General features: G+C 47.1%; 1 protein-coding gene across 1 annotated transcript; it reads left to right on the top strand.

Moving 5' to 3' along the window:
- CBLIF (cobalamin binding intrinsic factor) lies at positions 1-19,232 on the top strand. Its single transcript, XM_019974152.2, has 9 exons — positions 1-94; positions 985-1,161; positions 2,025-2,138; positions 2,687-2,827; positions 5,178-5,359; positions 11,790-11,967; positions 13,496-13,697; positions 16,071-16,189; positions 19,008-19,232. Exons 1-9 carry the CDS (start codon positions 16-18, stop codon positions 19,067-19,069), a joined length of 1,254 nt encoding a protein of 417 aa, XP_019829711.2. The 5' UTR covers positions 1-15; the 3' UTR covers positions 19,070-19,232.
- Positions 19,233-19,274: the final 42 nt, after the last annotated feature.

Below are 19,274 nucleotides of genomic sequence, written 5' to 3'. Positions count from 1 at the left end.
CCAGGAGACAGAGGCATGGCCCGAGCTGCCCTCCAGCTCCTGACCCTTCTCTGGGCTGCGACGAGGACCAGCACCCAGACCCGAAGCTCATGCTGTGAGTAGGGCATTTTTTCCAAGGAGGTCAAGGAAGCGGTTACCCTGGGGCCAGGCAGAAAGCTCAGACGCTGGCGTCTACTGACGAGAGAGGGCCTGAGAGTGGCAGCCGTGACGGGGCCCCTTACAGGGCGCGAGTCTGTACGGTTCATCGCTCCTGACTTAATGGCGCGAGTTCTTGGAGAGGCAAGTCTCTGCACTTTACATTAAGAGAGATTGAAATACTGTTGCGGGAATGATGGTTGATGATTCGGGGGGAGACCCTCAGTGACTGTGCTGACCATGTGGCCCTGGTGGGGAGAAGGTTGGGTACCTGCTGAGGATAGGTCGTAGCCCAGATCCTTCTTACATCTCATGCAAAAGTGAGAAAAAGATGGATGCAGGGCAATCAGTGATCTCTGGGAACATGCTAGAACTAGCATGAAATGTCTGTGAGCCACAGCGTTTGATGTTGCTAAGTAAAAAATCACTTTCTTAAAGATCAGAGTTCTTTGGAAAGATGTAGGGACTAACTGGGGTTCCCCGGGGGCTCAGATGGTAAAGAATCCGCCTGCAATGCAAGAAACCCAGGTTCGATCCCTGGGTCGGGAAGATCCCCTGGAGGAGGACATGGCTGCCCACACCAGTCTTCTTGCCTAGAGAATCCCATGGACAGAGGAGCCTGGCGGGCTACAGGCCATGGGGTCACAAGAGTCAGACACGACTGCGTGACTGAGCATGCGTGCAGTGACTAACTGGCCTCAAAAGGAAACCTGAGCGTTTTCTCCATTTCTCTTTAATAATCACCCCTAACGGGGGCATCCCCAAGGATACCAAAGCTAAGAGATGCAAACATTTCTGAGAAGAGAGCGTGAGGATGAAGGGTTTGGTAAATGGCTTTGCCCTTCGCAGCTGTTCCCTCAGCAGAGCAGCCCTGGGTCGATGGCATCCAAGTGATCATGGAGAACTCGGTGATCAACTCCACCTCCCCAAATCCCAGTGTCCTGATCGCCATGAACCTGGCAGGAGCCTACAACGTGGAGGCCCAGAAGCTCCTGACTTTCGATCTCATGGCCAGTGACACAGCCGGTGAGAAACCAGAGCCCCTCAGCGGGCTCCCTGAGTCTCCACTCCCAGACCCCCTCCCCAAGTCCCTCCACCCCAGCGCTACCTGTGATGGTGCCTGAGTCACCAAACAGCTTTCCCTGCATCCCTGGAAGGACGGAACCTCGGGTCGGTGCATTCACATAGGAGGGCAGTAAAGCAGAAACAGCTCTAGACTAAATGTAAATGAGCAGGCTTCCGGGTCTGACTCCGCCACCTACTAACTCTGTGACCCTGATGGGCTCACAGATTCCCACCAGCCTCACCTCTGTCATTCACAAAATGCAGGTCACTCGAGTAACGATAACACTAATAGCAGGATTTCCTTGACGGTGCAGTGGTTAAGACTCCACACTTCCAATGCAAGATGATGCAAGTTCAATCCCCGGTTGGGGAAGAACTGAAGACCCCACATTCCATATGGCATGACCAGAAAGAATAGATACGTTAAACAGGAACAGCAATAGTAACAAAAGCAATAAAATCTCTGTTCTGCCTGCCTCACAGGAGTTGCCTGAGGTCCAAGTTAGAGAAACCTGAGTAGAGTTAAAAGTGTCTTGTAACTAGACATGTTTCCATACGAACTTGCAGGGGTATTCTTGCTGCTTTTCTAAACAGATACCAGGAAATCCGAAAGAGGTGGTCAAACCACATAGAGGTCACCAGGTTAAACATTTCTGCAGTGTCTTCCCACACTTCTTTCCTTAAGAAAGGTCAAAAAACTATCTGATTTCATTATTTTTAAAAAATCAAAATGATCTGGAAAGAAGCAGAGAGCTCAGCCTGACCGCTGGAGCTCTCCGCTCTGAGAATGCCTTTGTTTAACAGTACTGTTCTCTCCTCCACAGACCTGACTGCTGGTCAGCTCGGCCTCACCATCATGGCCCTCACCTCCTCCTGCCGAGACCCTGGGGACAAAGTGTCAACTCTGCGGACCCAAATGGAGAACTGGACACCTTCCAGTAAGACCTCATCAGAAGGGAGTGGGGAAGTGAGGCAAATGGCCCTTCCTGAGAATTCTAAATCTGTAAAGAGAAGGAGGGGAGGGTGGACGGACCCAAATGGAGAACTGGACACCTTCCAGTAAGACCTCATCAGAAGGGAGTGGGGAAGTGAGGCAAATGGCCCTTCCTGAGAATTCTAAATCTGTAAAGAGAAGGAGGGGAGGGTGGAGGTGGAGGGAAGAGAGCCGGTGTTCCTCCACTCAGGTCACTCTGATAATCCCCACATGAGATCTCCACTTCTGGTCCAACAAACTGGAAAAGACCGCCCTCCGGGAGGACACGACTGCACGCCCTCCCCTGGAGACAGCAGCCTCCCTTGATTCCGTTCCCCTGCCAGATGCCATTCTTGTTCTGAGAGGCAGGAAGTTGTCTCTTGCCAATACAGTATCTTTCTTCTTGGACAGGGTTTCTAGCCATGTCCATTTCCAAGGTCTGGCTTTTCCTTTTCCACAAATGTCTTTCTTACGGTGAACGTTAGTCTTACGCAGGCTCCTGTCCCTCTCAAGGCCTCGGTTCCTACGCTTCCACCTTCTATGGGCCCAGCCTGGCCATCCTGGCGCTGTGCCAGAACCACCCAGAGACGACCTTACCCGTAGCAGCCCGCTTCGCCAAGACCCTGCTGGCCAGCTCCTCTCCCTTTGACGTGGGTAAGTCACTGGTTTCAAACGCTGCCCTGAGCCTGGAACACCAAGGTCACTGACGGGTAGAGCTGGGGGGACCATGGCAGGGGGTGCTTTCCACGGAGGAGGGGAGGGCCAGGAAGATGCCAGCAGGGAGAGATGCTGGGCAGACATTTGGTGGATGTGCGAGGGATAAATGAAACGTAAGGTACACATGAAAGAGAAAAGGAAAACAGAAAACCAGGACAAACCTTGACGTGCCTGGCAGTTCCAGAATCTCCACTGGAACCAATAAACATGTCATCCAAGTCACGAGTCGTTCCCAAACAGCAGTTAAATTATTAAACCAACGTCTAGACTCAGCCCCACCCTGAGCCTCCTCTTTAATCCCTACTGAACTCCAGGAGTTGCTGGACAGGGAGTCCTGGCGTGCTGAGGTTTATGGAGTCGCAGAGAGCTGGACACGACTGAGCGACTGAACTGAACTAAACTGATGCGTCCACACTCTATTCTTCTCAGTGCTTCTCCTCACAACGTCCAAACATTCTCTTGATATTAAACAGCTCCTCTCTGAACCTTAAAGCCATGATGCTCTCTTTCAAGGAGGCACTGGAACCTTCTTCTTCCTGCATCCTGCGAGGCTATCTGTGAATGGACACTCTCTCCTCCACCCCATCACACATAATGACCCCTTCTCGGCATGATGCCCTCTGTGAGGTCCCTCATTTGTGGTCACCTTTTCTCCTCTGCCACTGTCTAAGCAACAGCATCAGCTCACATTTTCACCCCTTAAATATGCAACTTCAGCGACCTCTCTCATTTTAGTCCCTACTAGACCAACACTCAGGTCAATATTTGCTCAGGTATCTTCCCTGTGGGTCAAACACAGACTGGCCTCTGCTTCTCATCAGGGACCTTCTCATGGCTGGGGCGTCTCTGCCGGTTCAGGAAATTGGGACTTCTTGGCCAACACTGTCATCCTCAGCGAGATGATGCAACTTTGGGGTGGAGATTAGGGTGGAGAGGAAAAGATTAGTGAGAAAAAAAAAATGCCATCTGGTGAGTCTCTGGTTTGTTCTGGTCTCACTATGCCAGAGTTTGCCCATTTAGTTCACACATAATAAGAAGGAAAGGGCTGAGGACCCCTGTATGGGGTACCCCGGAGGAGGCAGGCCCCACCCACCCCCTCATCCGAGAGCTCCCCACCAAGGATCCCTGAACCAGGTACCCTGGAGGAGGCAGGCTCCTCTTCCCCCTCATCCGAGAGCTCCCCGCTGAGGACCCCTGTACCAGGTACCCTGGAGGAGGCAGGCTCCTCTTCCCCCTCATCCGAGAGCTCCCCACCAAGGATCCCTGTACCAGGTACCTTGGAGGAGGCAGGCCCCACCCACCTCCTCATCCGAGAGCTCCCCGCCAAGGACCCCTGTACCAGGTACCCTGGAGGAGGCAGGCCCCACTCACCCCCTCATCCGAGAGCTCCCCACCAAGGATCCCTGAACTAGGTACCCTGGAGGAGGCAGGCTCCTCTTCCCCCTCATCCTAGAGCTCCCCGCCGAGGACCCCTGTACCGGGTACCCTGGAGGAGGCAGGCCCCACCCGCCCCCTCATCCGAGAGCTCCCCGCCGAGGACCCCTGTACCGGGTACCCTGGAGGAGGCAGGCCCCACCCACCCCCTCATCCAAGAGCTCCCCGGCAGGGTAACAGGAGAGAGGGCAGAGAGGGCAAAGCAGGTACAAACAACGGATGCTGGAGGAATTCAGAAAAGAGACTGCGCCTGTTGGGTGGGATGACAGAGGAGGCTTCGCTGAGAAGTGACGACGGCTGGGACTTCACGAAGCACTGACTTTTTGACAGATAAATGCTGGGACATGCGAAGTGGGGTTGAAATCACTGCCAGTCAGCTTTCATTCGAGGCGTGAGCCTTGGCGTCCTGCGGAGCCACTCTCAGGTCCTTGCTCCTTACTAGCGATGCCTCCCTGGGCAATTCTCTGAGTCTCCATACCCTCATCCCTGAAATGGACACAATCAGAGGTCCTGTCTCACAGGCTGTCCTGAAGGGTCAGGGAGGTTACTGAATGCAGTAAAGTGAAAAACCGAAGTTAGCCCCACCATCGTGTCCGACTCTGCGATTCCATGGACTGCAGCCTGTCCCTCTCCTCTGTCCATGGAATTCCAAGATTGCCAGAGTGGGTTGCCATTTCCTTCTCCAGGGGATCTCCCTGACCAGGGACTCAAGCCCGGGTCTCCTGCACTGCAGGCAGATTCTTTACCAACTGAGCCACTAGGAAAGCCCCCATTGAATGCAGCAATGCAACAGTAAAATGCTGGTTGTTCATACTGTGGAGGGGGTGGTCTTACCCTCTGCTGTGATTCACAGACGCAGGAGCAGTGGCGACCTTGGCTCTGACCTGTATGTACAACAGGATCCCCGTAGGTTCGGAGGAAGGGTACCGCGCCCTGTTCGCTCAGTTGCTAAAGAAGATCGTGGAGGATATCAGCACGAGGATCCGAGACAATGGCCTCATCGGAGACGTCTACAGCACTGGCCTCGCGATGCAGGTAAATGCGTCCTGCAGGACAGGCGGGCTCAGTCCCTGGTCAGGAAGATAGACCCCGCATGCCGCACAGCCTGTTCCCCCCAAAATGCAGGTAAGCCTTAACTCCCCTCTACTTCACAGGTAAAGTAGAAAAACAAATATACATGAACTCTCTTTGCTTCCTTGGGGAAAAATAATAAATCCAAGAAATGTATTCATTTACTATTAATAATGATCAGTTTGTTCCTAAAAATTCCCAGGTGGCCCTAGTGGTAAAGAACCCACCTGCTAATGCAGGAGACATAGGAGACCCAGGTTCGATCCCTGGCTTGGGAAGATCCCCTGGAGGAGGGCATAGCAGCCCACTCCAGTATTCTTGCCTGGAGAATCCCATGGACAGAGGAGCCTGGCAGGCTCCGGTCCATGGGGTCGACAAGTGTCTCGGACAAAACTGAAGTGACTTCGCACAGGAGTTTGGTATATTTTTTAAAATAAGATTATTCGAGTAAGTCCTCAAATAACATTGACTTTTCTGATTCCATCTTGCCAATCAAATGTTCTTTTATCAGCCTTGGATCGTGATCCAAAAAAAATGTGGGATCATATTCAAAAGGATTAATGAAAATAAGTCAAAGCTGCCTAGACATCTAATCTTTGTCAAGCTGTTTCACTCTCTCGATGTCAATTCAGCCTCACAAAGATCCCTACTACATGGCAATGCCAGATGCATCTGGTCATCCAGTCTACAGTCTGTGCAGTGTTCCCCTGGGTAGAGTCTCAGGCTCGGATGCTGTAAGATGCTGCTTGATGTAGCTCCAAATACAACCACACACACACACACACACACACACACACCTCCCTCCGTTGATTAGGGCAGCAGCCTCCTATAGAAAACACACCAATAAAATAGCAGGGAGAGAGAGAACCAACTAGAATCGAAATTAAAGGGTCATCTGCAGCCAAATCATCTCAAAATGCCCTATAAAGTGAAGTGAAGTTGCTTCAGTTGTGGCTGACTCTTTGTGACCCCATGGATCCCATGGAGCCCCCTGCCAGGCTCCTCTGTCCATGGGATTCTCCAGGCAAAAAACCGAAGTGGCTAGCCATTTCCTTCTCCAGGGGATCGTCCCAACCCAGGGATCAAACCTGGTTCTCCCGCATTGCAGGCAGATTCCTTACCATCTGAGCCCTATAGGAGTAATAGAAAAACTACATCATGACCTTGCCAACACGGAACGGCCAAGAACCAGAGAATCACAATATTATGCTTAGTGAAATTAAACAGGCAGAAAAAAACAAATGCTATACGATATCACTTACATGTAGAATCTAAAAAATAATACAATGAATGTATATGCAAAACAGAAACATTCTCGTAGATATAGAAAGCAAACTTGTGGTTACCAAAAGGGAGACAGAAGTGGGAGGACAAATTAGGGGCATGGGGTCAGCAGATACAAACTACTAGGCATAAAACAGATAAGCAACAGGGTGTGCTGTGTCCACAGGGCTTTATAGCCATTATCTGGTAATAACCTATCGTGGAGTACAATCTGCAGAAACACTGAAGCACTATCCTATATGCCTGAAACTAAAATAATACTATACAGTCCATGGAATTCTCCAGGCCATAATACGGGAGTGGGTAGCCTTTCCCTTCCCCAGGGGATCTTTCCAACCCAGGGATCTAACCCAGGTCTCCCACATTGCAGGCAGATTCCTTAACAGCTGGGCCATCTGGAAAGCCCATAAATCAACTATACATCAATAAAAAATAAAGAAACAGAATCATGGTGTTACGATGCCAGCCCTAAATCTAATTTAGTTCTGGATTAGTGCAGGAGGATGTACAGAATGGTTTGGTGTTCTGTGTGCTAAATTAGCAATGCAGTGTACCGCATGGTGACTACAGTTAACAATACTATATTATATATTGAAAAGTTACTAAGAGAGGGAATCTTAACTTTTCATCACAGTATAAAAACTGTGAAACTATGTGTGGCAGTGGGTGGCTAGACTAGATTGCAATCATTTGACAGTATACACAGACATAAAATTAACAGTACACCTGAAACGATATAATGTTCCATGTCAGTTACATCTCAATTTTTAAAATATTTTTTAAAATAAGATTAAAAAAATCAGCAAAGGGCATAAATAGACTAGAAGTTCTTTCATGTTACACATAAGAGTGGATAAAAATCCCCAGTGTGCCATGGAATAAAATGAAAATGAAATCAGTTTCTACATCATGTTGCGATCAGTGGAATTTTGCCAGAGAACTTTGTTTTACTGTAAAAACAGAACACTGTTTTACTGGCTGAATCACACAAGAGTATTCCCAGGGCTCTGGTCTAGAAAGCTTTGTAGTGGAACAAAGGAAGTCCGGAAGAAATCCGTGCTGTTCTGTTCATGACTCACTGAAAATAGCCTTGCTGTCCTTAGTGCCAGAGAGAGAGGTGTTTGCTTTTGCTTATTTGGTTTGTCGGTTCTGCAAGGTACACTGTGATAAGCTGTACCTAAGAATTAAAGTTTTCCTTGGAAAAAGGAAGGGCCTCATTCATATCCAAATATCAAAGGCCAGGTGGATTTCTCGCCTCTCCCTAATCCAATCATGCCAGAGTTTCTTACCCAGGCAATCTGAAGTCTGAAATCACCAGGTATCTACTATATAAACTTGTCCTAATCTAAAATATTCTGGTGTCGAAAGCCAAGTGTTTCTGTTGCTGTTCAGTCTCTCAGTCGTGTCCAACACCATGGACTGCAGCACGCCAGGCCTCCCTGTCCTTCACCAACTCCCGGAGCTTGCTCAAACTCATGTCCATTGAGTCGGTGATGCCACCCAACCATCTCATCCTCTGTTGCCCCCTTCTCCTCCTGGCTTCAGTCTTTCCCAGCATCAGGGTCTTTTCCAATGAGTCAGTTCTGCGCTTCAGGTGGCCAAAGTATTGGAGCTTCAGCATCAAGGTTTCTAAGCTCTAACAACTTGAGCTTGAATCCCAGACTGACCACAATCTTGGGCAAATATGCGAAAATGACTCTCTTGGAATTTCATTTTCCCTATCATAGCAAACATATAAAAGAATCACAGATAAAGGTGGATTTTAATAATTGTGGTCTCTCCCAAGGGAATAAGGTGAATTAAGCTTCCTCTGCAGCCTTCACTCACCTCTGCTTGCTATCATTGCCCTTCAAGTGACCTAGGCCACTCACATTGCTTCCCAGGGGCACTCATGGGGCCTTCCCTCTGTTTCTGAATCCCTGATCTTTCTTCCATCAACATGCCAATGCTTTCAAGGTTCCTCTGGCAAGAACTTAACTTGGAGAGGTAAACTTCTCCTGCCAAGCTATTACTGACTTCTAACAATTAACGGATCCATGTTGCTGTTGGGTCACTGAGTCGTGTCGGACTCTGCAACCCCACGGACTGCAGCACCATGCAATGCAGCAGGCTCCTCTGTCCTCCACTATCTTCCTGAGATTGTTCAAATTCGTGTCCACTGAGTCAGTGATGTTATCTCACCATCTCATCCTCTGCCACCCCCTTCTCTTTTTGCTTAATGCATCATTCCTTTCTAAAGAGTTGGTGTTTGCGATGTTTTATCCCAAAGGGATACAGATTGCTTAGCGGGGTCTGGGAGGGGAACATGGCTAGTGGACAAGATGTGGTTGCTGGGAAAACCTAACTGATGGCCTTTAACCAAAGAGCCCAGTAAAGTGGACTCTGGGAAGAGCCACTGTCGTGGTTGCGGAGGTCAACAGTGCCTGTCAGAACTGCCTGTTTGCTCACACTGTTCTCTCCAGCTCACATCCATGTCTGGCTCCCCTCTCCCATCTCCCATTTTTCATTCGAAGCTCAGGTGAATCAGTTGTCAGCAACCCCAGCACATTAACACGCTCTGGTGGCTGAGGTCAGTACAACCCTAAAGAGAGGGAGATGGAAGGACAGCTTCCACATCATACATTACAAAATGCTATTGCAGGGACTTCCTTGACAGGCCTGTGGTTAAAACTCTGCACTTCCACTGCAGGGGCACCGATCCCATCCCTGGTTGGGGAACTAAGATCCCAGGTTGCTGCTGCTGCTAAGTCACTTCAGTCGTGTCCGACTCTGTGTGATGCCATAGATGGAAGCCAACCAGGCTCCCCCATCCCTGGGATTCTCCAGGCAATAGTACTGGAGTGGGCTGCCATTTCCTCCTCCAATGCATGAAAGTGAAAAGTGAAAGTGAAGTCACTCAGCCGTGTCTGACTCTTAGCAACCCCATAGATGGCAGCCCACCAGGCTCCCCTATCCCTGGGATTCTCAAGGCAAGAACACTGGAGTGGGTTGCCATTTCCTTCTCCAATGCATGAAAGTGAAAAGTGAAAGTGAAGTCGCTCAGTCCTGTCAGACTCTTAGCGACCCCATGGACTGCAGCCTACCAGGCTCCTGCATCCGTGGGATTTTCCAGGCAAGAGTACTGGAGTGGGGTGCCACTGCCTTCTCCAAAGATCCCAGGAGACTTGGTAAAAAAAAAATTTTTTTTATTAAAAAAAATGCTTTTGCATAGCATCCCAACTGAACCTCCAATGACCACTCCAAAGGTAGGGCAGGAGCTATGGTTTCTATTTTACCCATAAGATAGAAAACTCAGTAGTGTGACTTGCACAGTGTATTCATCAAGGATCATTATGCAAATAACAGAAACTCCAACAGTTTTTGCTTAAGGAAAAAAAAAAAAAACAAGACAAAACTGAGATTTACTATTTCACATAAACTAGAGGATCCAGGTGATTTCAGAATTAATCAGAATAAAGGTCTCAAATAAGATATCAGGGATCCCTCTATCATCATCTCTCAGTCTTGATTTTTCTGCTTCTCTCCTGCTTCTTCAAAATGTCTGAGAAAGATGGTCACCAGAGCTTTCAGTTCAGTTCAGTTCAAGTGCTCACTCAGTCGTGTCCGACTCTTTGCGACCCCATGGACTGCAGCACGCCAGGCCTCCCTGTCCATCACCAACTCCCAGAGCTTACTCAAACTCATGTCCATCAAGTTGGTGATGCCATCTAACCATCTCATCTTCTGTTGTCCCCTTCTCCTCCTGCCTTCAATCTTTCCCAGCATCAGGGTCTTTTCCAATGAGTTGCTTCTTATCAGGTGGCCAAAGTATTGGAGTTTCAGCTTCAGCATCAGTCCTTCCAGTGAATATTCAGGACTGATCTCCTTTAGGATGGACTGTTTGGATCTCCTTGAAGTCCAGGGGACTCTCAAGAGTCTTCTCCAACACCACAGTTCAAAAGCATCAATTCTTCGGCCCTCAGCTTTCTTTCTGGTCCAACTCTCACATCCATACCTGACAACTGGAAAAACCATATCTTTGACTAGACAGACCTTTGTTGGCAAAGGTTGGTAATGTCTCTGTGTTTTGATATGCTGTCTAGGTTGGTCATAACTTTCCTTCCAAGGAGTAAGCGTCTTTTAATTTCATAGCTGCCGTCACCATCTGCAGTGATTTTGGAGACCAAAAAAGTAAAGTCTGTCACTCTTTCCACTGTCTCTCCATCTATTTGCCATGAAGTGATGGGACTGGATGCCGTGATCTTAGTTTTCTGAATGCTGAGTTTTAGGCTAGCTTTCTCGGTCTCCTCTTTCACTAGTGCCTTAGTGATTACTAACCCGGAAAGGGAAGAGAAGAGGCTTCTCCCTCCGGGTGTCTGTATGTCAGGGAAGGACTCTGATTGGCGCATGCGTCCACCAATCACCGGCACCAAGAGGACGCACGCGGCGATTAACCCCTCCCCTGCATCCTCTGCTGTGGCCCGGGCCACGGAACCTCTGGCTGGCAGTCTTGTGTGATCAAATGAGGGGCCAGTCCCCCGAAGGGTGTGCAGAGCAGAGAGCGGAAGAGGTCTCCCACGGTGAGACAGCCAGGTTGTCCTAGACAACAGCTCCCCAGAGGCTTGCTTTGCCAGCTCTCCTCGCACTTCTACATCTAAGAACTGTGAGCAAGTACAGCCGCCCTGATAGCACTCCCTGGATAAGGACTCCCTGGAAGTCGTGTCCAGCTCAGTGCGACCCCATGGACGACAGCCCACCAGGCTCTTCTGTCCATGGGATTCTCCATACTGGAGTGGGTTGCCATGTCCTCCTCCAGGGGATCTTCCCGACCCAGGAACTGAACCTGTGTCTCCTACCTCTCCTGCATAGGCAGGCAGATTTTTTTACCTTTGAGCCACCTGGGAAGCCTCAGTCTTAGTGTAGCTCAGATATTTATTGAGCGACTGCTATGTGACAGACACTGCACTAAGCAGTGGGGACGTAGCTGTGAATGAGACAGACGTTGTCTGGAACCTCTGGTTGATCACAAAGATTAGTGATCGAGTCTAACCCTTACAGGACTTAAAACGGCCAACTCTCAGCTACGCCTAACCTGTGTGTGTGTGTGTGTGTCTCTTCCCCCTGGCCCCAGGCTCTCTCCGTGACACCTGAGAGACCTAACAAGCAGTGGGATTGCCAGCAGACCATGGATACTGTACTGGACGAGATCAAGGAGGGGAAATTCCAAAACTCCATGTCCATTGCCCAAATCCTCCCTTCACTGAAAGGCAAGACCTACCTAGATGTGCCCCAAGTGTCTTGCAGCCCTGGTAAGGACTCTGAACATCTGTCTCTCCCTATAAAGTGGTGTCTTATGCCAGGAATGACAGGTGGACCTATGTGGACCAATTGTGAATGGCATAAGGGCTTGTTACACCTGTGACTTCCAGGCGGGCAGAGCCACAGCTGACGTCCAGTCCCCCAGAGCTGTGTGTCAGCATGCAGCCATGCCGTCCTCCCTTGGAATTCAGGCCCATGTCCACTTCATTCAGCACCGGTTTATTGAGCACCTGCTACAGGAAGGCATTTTGTGGGATGGCTGGTGGAGAGAAGGTCCATGGTCCTAACAAATTAACATGACTTCCTTCATCCATTTGACAAGTGCACCAAACACGATGCAACATCTTATCATATCTGCTGTTTACAAAGCCAGGAGATAAAATGTAGACATAACTACAGTACTTGGAAGAGTGAAATAAATATTAAGTAGGGACTTCCTGGCACTCCAGTGGTTATGATTCCATCTGCCAATGAAGGGCGTGAAGGGTCAATCTCTGATTAAGGGACTAAGACCCCATATGTGTTCAGTCACTCAGTCGTGTCCAATTCTTTGCAACCCTATGGGCTGTAGCATGCCAGGCTTCCCTGTCCTTCACACCTAGCAGCCAAAAAAACATAAAATGAAAGCAAAATTGTAACAAATTCAGCAAAACCTTTAAACAATTGTCCACATTTAAAAAAAAATCTTTAAAAAGAAAGAAGTATTGAGTAGAAATAGAAGCACCACACGGTGCAAAAGCAAAGAAAGTCTGGTCAATCATTGAGTTTGCCTGGGAAGCTCAGGAGAAGAACAAAGTTGACTTTACAGTCAAGGCTTAGAGATATAAAAATATGCTCACAGCGCACCACAGGGATGGGGTGAAAACCTGACCCAGAGATATTATATATTTCTTTCTAATCACATACTAACATAAAATATGGTTCTTCTTACATTGCATGGACTTCCTGGTACAACAGTGATTAGCAAGCTCCTTGTCAGCCTAATTACAGAATCTACAGAGACCACAGTTAAGCAATCCAGTCCCAATCGTACCAAACACAGCCACACTCACCTAACTCCTTAGGCTGCTTACCGAAGATTTCCCAACTTGAACAAGGTGGCCAGAGAGTCCTTCCTAGGACTCCACACTGGTTACCCAGGTATTCTGTTAAATGGTCTGAAACATATTACCTTTGCTTCCAGATTCTTCGGGTTAACAAAAAGCCCCAAGTGAACATGGAGTGCCAGGTACAATATGTGACTTAGGGCTCACAATCCTCCCTTTAGCTTAAAAATCCTTTTAACAAAAGAAATGTTCTTTATTAAGGGAGCTGTTGGTTCTTCAGCTGTGGCCATTTCTCTCGGATGGGAAACAGCTTCATAGATCACACCAGTTTCTCAGAACATTCCACAAGGGGCACAGAATCATTGTTATTTCTTGAAAGCCTTTCTGGGATGCTCTGCCGATAAGAGAGATTTTGCACCTAGACTGTGAACTCCATAATCTTCAATGAGTTTGACCCCTGTGGTCTTTGCAGATCAAGAGGTACAACCAACTCAGCCCAACTTTCCCAGCCCTGTTCCCACCTCAGCCTCCAACATCACTGTCGTCTACACCATAAGTAACCAGCTGAGGGGCGTAGAGCTGCTCTTCAACGTGACCATCAGTGTTAGTGTGAAGAAAGGATCCGTGCTGCTTGTTGTCCTAGAGGAAGCACAGCGCCGAAACCCCAAGTTCAAGTGAGTGCTCCAGTGACGTTCGCCGCTCCTTCCAAGTTCAGTCTGAATTCCCATTCTCTCTCTCTCTCCTTCCTTCGTGTTCTTGCTTTTTTCCCTTCTTATAAAGTAACCCATCTTTATCGAATAGCCCCTCGAGGTGCCTGCGATCTGGTAAGGAGGCAAGGCCCTCATAAAAATTAAATAGATGATGATGGAGTTTTCAAAACAGGAATTCAAAGGAGAGAGAGCACAGAGTGGATTAGAAGAGTCAAGGAAGTCTCGTGGCTTTTGGATTGCCTCAAAGAAGAGGCCTCATACAGCAAGATATGAAAGGATGGTATTCCAAGAAGAGGGGATTTTATCAGCCCAGAGTTAACAAGTGTTGGGTATAAATTCCTCTAACTCTTAGAGGAGGACAAAGCATTTGAGAGAGAACTGAGCAAGGAATTTAGGGTCAATGAATAAACCAGCTTGACTAGGGACAGAATTCAGGATTGAACTAAGTGAACGGTGTCTGAAGGGATAGACTGAGTGATACACAGACAGCCTGAAGTCCCAGGCTGAGGAAATGGGACTTCAGCTTGCGGTGAAGCATTGCAAGTTTTTGAGAAAGAAAAGTGTTGCAAAATGTAAATTGGGATGGAGAATGAATGACTAAGAGGAAAGCTAGGGCGTGACCACAGAAACGGAGCTGTTATACAAAGTGAGGAGGACTTTATCTAGGAGAAACGCACTCAGGCCAAGGAAGATGCCGCAGGGCTTGTGAGGGACTGGACGTGGAGGGGCAAGAGAAAGAAGCTTCAGAACTGTTGATGGGACTGTCAGGAACAAAGAATATCCTTCAGAGAAAAACAATCCCTTTAGACAAGTTCAGTTGTCTGAGTTTGAAACGGAATCATCAGGAAGCTTTTGGAGGTATAAAAGAAGTCCTAGAAAAAGAGGGCAGGAATAAATGCTGGAGAGGGTGTGGAGAAAAGGGAACCCTCTTACACTGTTGGTGGGAATGCAAACTAGTACAGCCACTATGGAGAACAGTGTGAAGATTCCTTAAAAAACTGGAAATAGAACTGCCTTATGATCCAGCAATCCCACTGCTGGGCATACACACTGAGGAAACCAGAAGGGAAAGAGACACGTGTACCCCAATGTTCATCACAGCACTGTTTATAATAGCCAGGACATGGAAGCAACCTAGATGTCCATCAGCAGATGAATGGATAAGAAAGCTGTGGTACATATACACAATGGAGTATTACTCAGCCATTAAAAAGAATACATTTGAATCAGTTCTAATGAGGTGGATGAAACTGGAGCCTATTATACAGAGTGAAGTAAGACAGAAAGGAAAACATCAATACCGTATACTAACGCATATATATGGAATTTAGAAAGATGGTAACAATAACCCTGTATACGAGACAGCAAAAGAGACGCTGATGTATAGAACAGTCTTTTGGACTCTGTGGGAGAGGGAGAGGGTGGGAAGATTTAGGAGAATGGCATTGAAACATGTATAATATCATGTATGAAACGAGTCAGCAGTCCAGGTTCGATGCACGATACTGGATGCTTGGGGCTGGTGCGCTGGGACGACCCAGAGGGATGGTATGGGGAGGGAGGAGGGAGGAGGGTTCAGGATGGGGAACCAAGGTTAGGATAAGTACACGTGTCTGCGGCCGGCAGACCAGCTCCAGAACTTCTCCAACTTCTGTAGAACAGGTCGGGATAAAGATCGCATTTCTAGAATACTTAACTTGCCAACGATCTTCTGAATATACTTTACTTCCTCTCCAATCTTAGCTTTAATTTTGCCTGAATTTTATTTTTCTAACTATAATTAGTAAATATACATAGGAGAAATTTTGAGGGGGGGAAGCATAAAGAAGAAGACAAAGCATCCATAGTCTATCCAGAACATAATCACTGTTGATATTTTTTATAATTTTACAGGTATTTTCTCCACATGTATTACAAGTAGTTGTGATCCATATATACATGAGATAGATAAATATTTCTCATCCAATGTGCACCCCACATTTTCACTCAATATTGTTGCATAAGCATTTTTCCATGTCACTGAAAAGTATTGAAAAATACGAATTTTATAACTGCCAGGGTCAACCTTGGATATTTATCCCTCACGCACCTGATGTTTTGGCCCATTGTTGGACATCAGCATTGTTTAATCTGCTTATTGATAAGTTTTTTAAAACCCATTCATATTTTTATTTAATTCCAAGTGAAGTAAAAGATTCGTTCATTAGCCATTTGCACTTTATCTTTTAGCCATCTTTTTCTGATCTCTGAGGCATTTAGAAGGTCTCTGGCCCTTCATCTTTTCTTATTGCCTGACTTGGAGCGAGGCATTAATCACGTATGATATTATTCTCACAGGTTTGAAACCAGAATGACATCCTGGGGACTTGAGGTCTTTTCAATTAACAATATCGCTGGAAATGTTAATGACAAGACATATTGGCAATTCCTGAGTGGCAAAACACCTTTAATAGAAGGTGAGTGAAGAAAAGGAATGTAGGCACTTTTTCCACTGTGTGAAGTCTAAATTCTTTCATTCCCATATTTAATTCATTCATTTATTTAGTCAATAAATGATTGTGAGAGTACGTGTGTATACAACAGTTGTATATGTAACAGCTTTGTGTGTACATATGCACGTATATCGTGGATACACAGTGATGTTAGACAGACAGATAGGTAACAAATGAGTACTTATTTAAAATAGTTTTTTTAAAATCAAGAATCCGGGGACGTCTCTGGTGGTCCAGCAGTTAAGACTCCACACTTGCACTACAGGGGGCGAGAGTTTGATCCCTGATCAGTGAACTAAGATCCCATATGCTATGTGGCTCAGAAAAAACAAAAACAAAAACAAATCAAGAATTCTAACACCACTCTGAGCTAGTGGAAAAAAATATTCAGTGAAGGAAAGTGGATTGACCTAAAGTAATAAGAGCTAAAGAAAGAAAAAGCAGATGTGAGAAAGAGTTAAACAAAAAAGAACAAAAAAAACAAGTGTGTGATCTAAGAAGATGGCCACTTCGGGGTTAAAAGACACGTATGCATGAAACGAAAGAACAGCAAACTCACAGCCAGAGCAGATCGATGAGGGGGATAAAAATAACAGCTATCAATGTCCTGACATTATTTTATTTCCTGTTCACATCAACTCTGTAGGTATTAGTGACTCTCCTTTTAAGCAGAAAAAACTATCTCAGAAAGAAAGAGAGACTTCCCCCAGGCACATACGTAGTATGTGACGGAGCAGGAATCAAGTCCACAGCTTCCCTCAGGGTCCATTTTTCACCTTCTTTCATAGTGGTGTTTTTTAAAATCGCCAAAATGAAGGATGCTTGCTTGGAGAAATTGCGAAGAATGAAACTCAGACTCAGGAAAAACCTTAACTATCTCCAAAGTGTTTGCACAAATGCTAAAATGTTATCTGCCCCAAAGAACATTCGTCTACTTTGTCTAAGGATGATGTTAAGTTAACCCGATGTTCACAGAGACGTGACCATCCCTTCGTAAGTAGAGTCATAGCAGAGTCAGACTGAAGCTTTGTCAAGATGCTTCATTGTCCAAGATAACAACGAGAGAGATGTCTTTCCTAGCACCTGTCATGAATTTAACAAAATCTGGCCCGTCAGAATTTGTGGAATTGCAGCCATGCATATAAGAAAGATTTTAGAGTCACGTAAGCCTTGGTTTGAAACCCCTTCTCTCTCTCTGTTTTAGCCACGTAGCCCAGCTTGTGGGATTTTAGTTTCCTGACCAGGGATCAAACCTGGGCCCTGGCAGAGCACTGAGTCCTAACCACGGGGCCACCAGGCAATTCCTAAAGCCCCTTTTCTTATTTTCTAGCTACTCTAGGCAGATAATGACTCTTCTCTGAGCCACAGTGTCCACAGCTGTCAATTGGAAATAGCATTACCCTTTAGGTTATTGTGAGGATTAGAAATGAGTAAGTTCAATGGCATTTGTTCAAAAATGCATATCACTATTGTCGTTATTTCTCTTACAATTTTCATCTCATTAATTGCCCTCAAAACTTAAGTCAGGCTTGTTCTCCTGTCTGCTAGTTACTTTTCTTCTCTTGGGAGGAAAAATGTCCTCCGAGATCCAAAACGATTTGGGCCTGGAATTGTCAAGCTTTCTGACGCCTGGTTACTTCAAACTTAATCATCAATTACGTCATAATCTGTGTGTTCCCTGCCCAGAAAGACAAAATTCTCAACCAACGGCCCTTCCTTAAGTCCTCCAAAATGTATGAGTTCCCAACTTGAATGCTCTAAATTTGGCTTATGTACGCCATTTTAATAGTAACAACTTTCCTGCACGTTTATTATGTGTTAGATATTGTATTAGGCACTTGGCAGTCATTATTTCTAATCCTGGAAATAATTCAGCATAAATACTAGTAGTCCAATTGTGTATAGGAGGGAAGGAGGCTGGCACAGTCTAAGGGCTTGGCCAAAGATTTGCTCCACATGGCAGCTGAGAGCCTGAGAAAAAGACCGCAAAGTCTCAACTCCATGCTTCCTTCATACTAGTCAACTCGATCTTGTTCCCCTCAGTTCAGTTCAGTTCAGTTCAGTCACTCAGTCGTGTCCGACTCTTTGTGACCCCATGAATCGCAGCATGCCAGGCCTCCCTGTCCATCACCATCTCCCGGAGTTCACTCAAACTCATGTCCATCGAGTCGGTGATGCCATCCAGCCATCTCATCCTCTGGCGTCCCCTTCTCCTCCTGCCCCCAATCCCTCCCAGCATCAGAGTCTTTTCCAATGAGTCAACTCTTCGCATGAGGTGGCCAAAGTACTGGAGTTTCAGCTTTAGCATCATTGCCTCCAAAGAAATCCCAGGACTGATCTCCTTCAGAATGGACTGGTTGGATCTCCCTGCAGTCCAAGGGACTCTCAAGAGTCTTCTCCAACACCACAGTTCAAAAGCATCAGTTCTTCGGCGCTCAGCTTCCCCTAACCCTAACCAATTTAACGGGCTTCCCAGGTGGCGCTAGTGGTAAAGAACCCGCCTGCCAATGCAGGAGACGTAAGAGACAGTTTCCGGCCCGTCCCTGGGTGGGGAAGGTCCCCTGGAGAAGGAAATGGCAACCCACTCCAGTGTTCTTGCCTGGAGAATCCATGGACCAAGGAGCCTGGTGGGCTACATACAGTCCATGGGGTCACAAAGAGTCGGACACGACTGAAGCGACTCAGCGGCCCACTGGCAACCAATGTAACGGGTGGACCCTGCGGGAGGGGGCGTGGCCACGGGCACCGCGGTCACTTCCGGTTGTTCTCTCCCTGTTTCCAGGAGTCGCTGACTACATACCCTTCAACCATGAGCACATCACAGCCAACTTCACACAGTACTAAGAGAAGGTGGACTGAGCTTCTATCAAACGTCCCCAAAGGATGGCTGGAATTGCTTTTTTCACATCGTTTGAAATCTATGCCCAAAAAAAGTGGGTATTTTCGACCCTACCATATTACTGGTTAAAATATGGAAACCACAATGTAAAATAAATGATGCATATCGCTGGAGTCTCAACGTCTGTGACCCATGAAAGAAATCTGGTTT

Source organism: Bos indicus, chromosome 15, assembly GCF_029378745.1.
Source record: "Bos indicus isolate NIAB-ARS_2022 breed Sahiwal x Tharparkar chromosome 15, NIAB-ARS_B.indTharparkar_mat_pri_1.0, whole genome shotgun sequence".
Taxonomy (NCBI): Eukaryota; Metazoa; Chordata; class Mammalia; order Artiodactyla; family Bovidae; genus Bos; species Bos indicus.
Note: the sequence above shows the minus strand (reverse complement) of the source record. Positions and strands in the feature narration are given on the sequence as shown.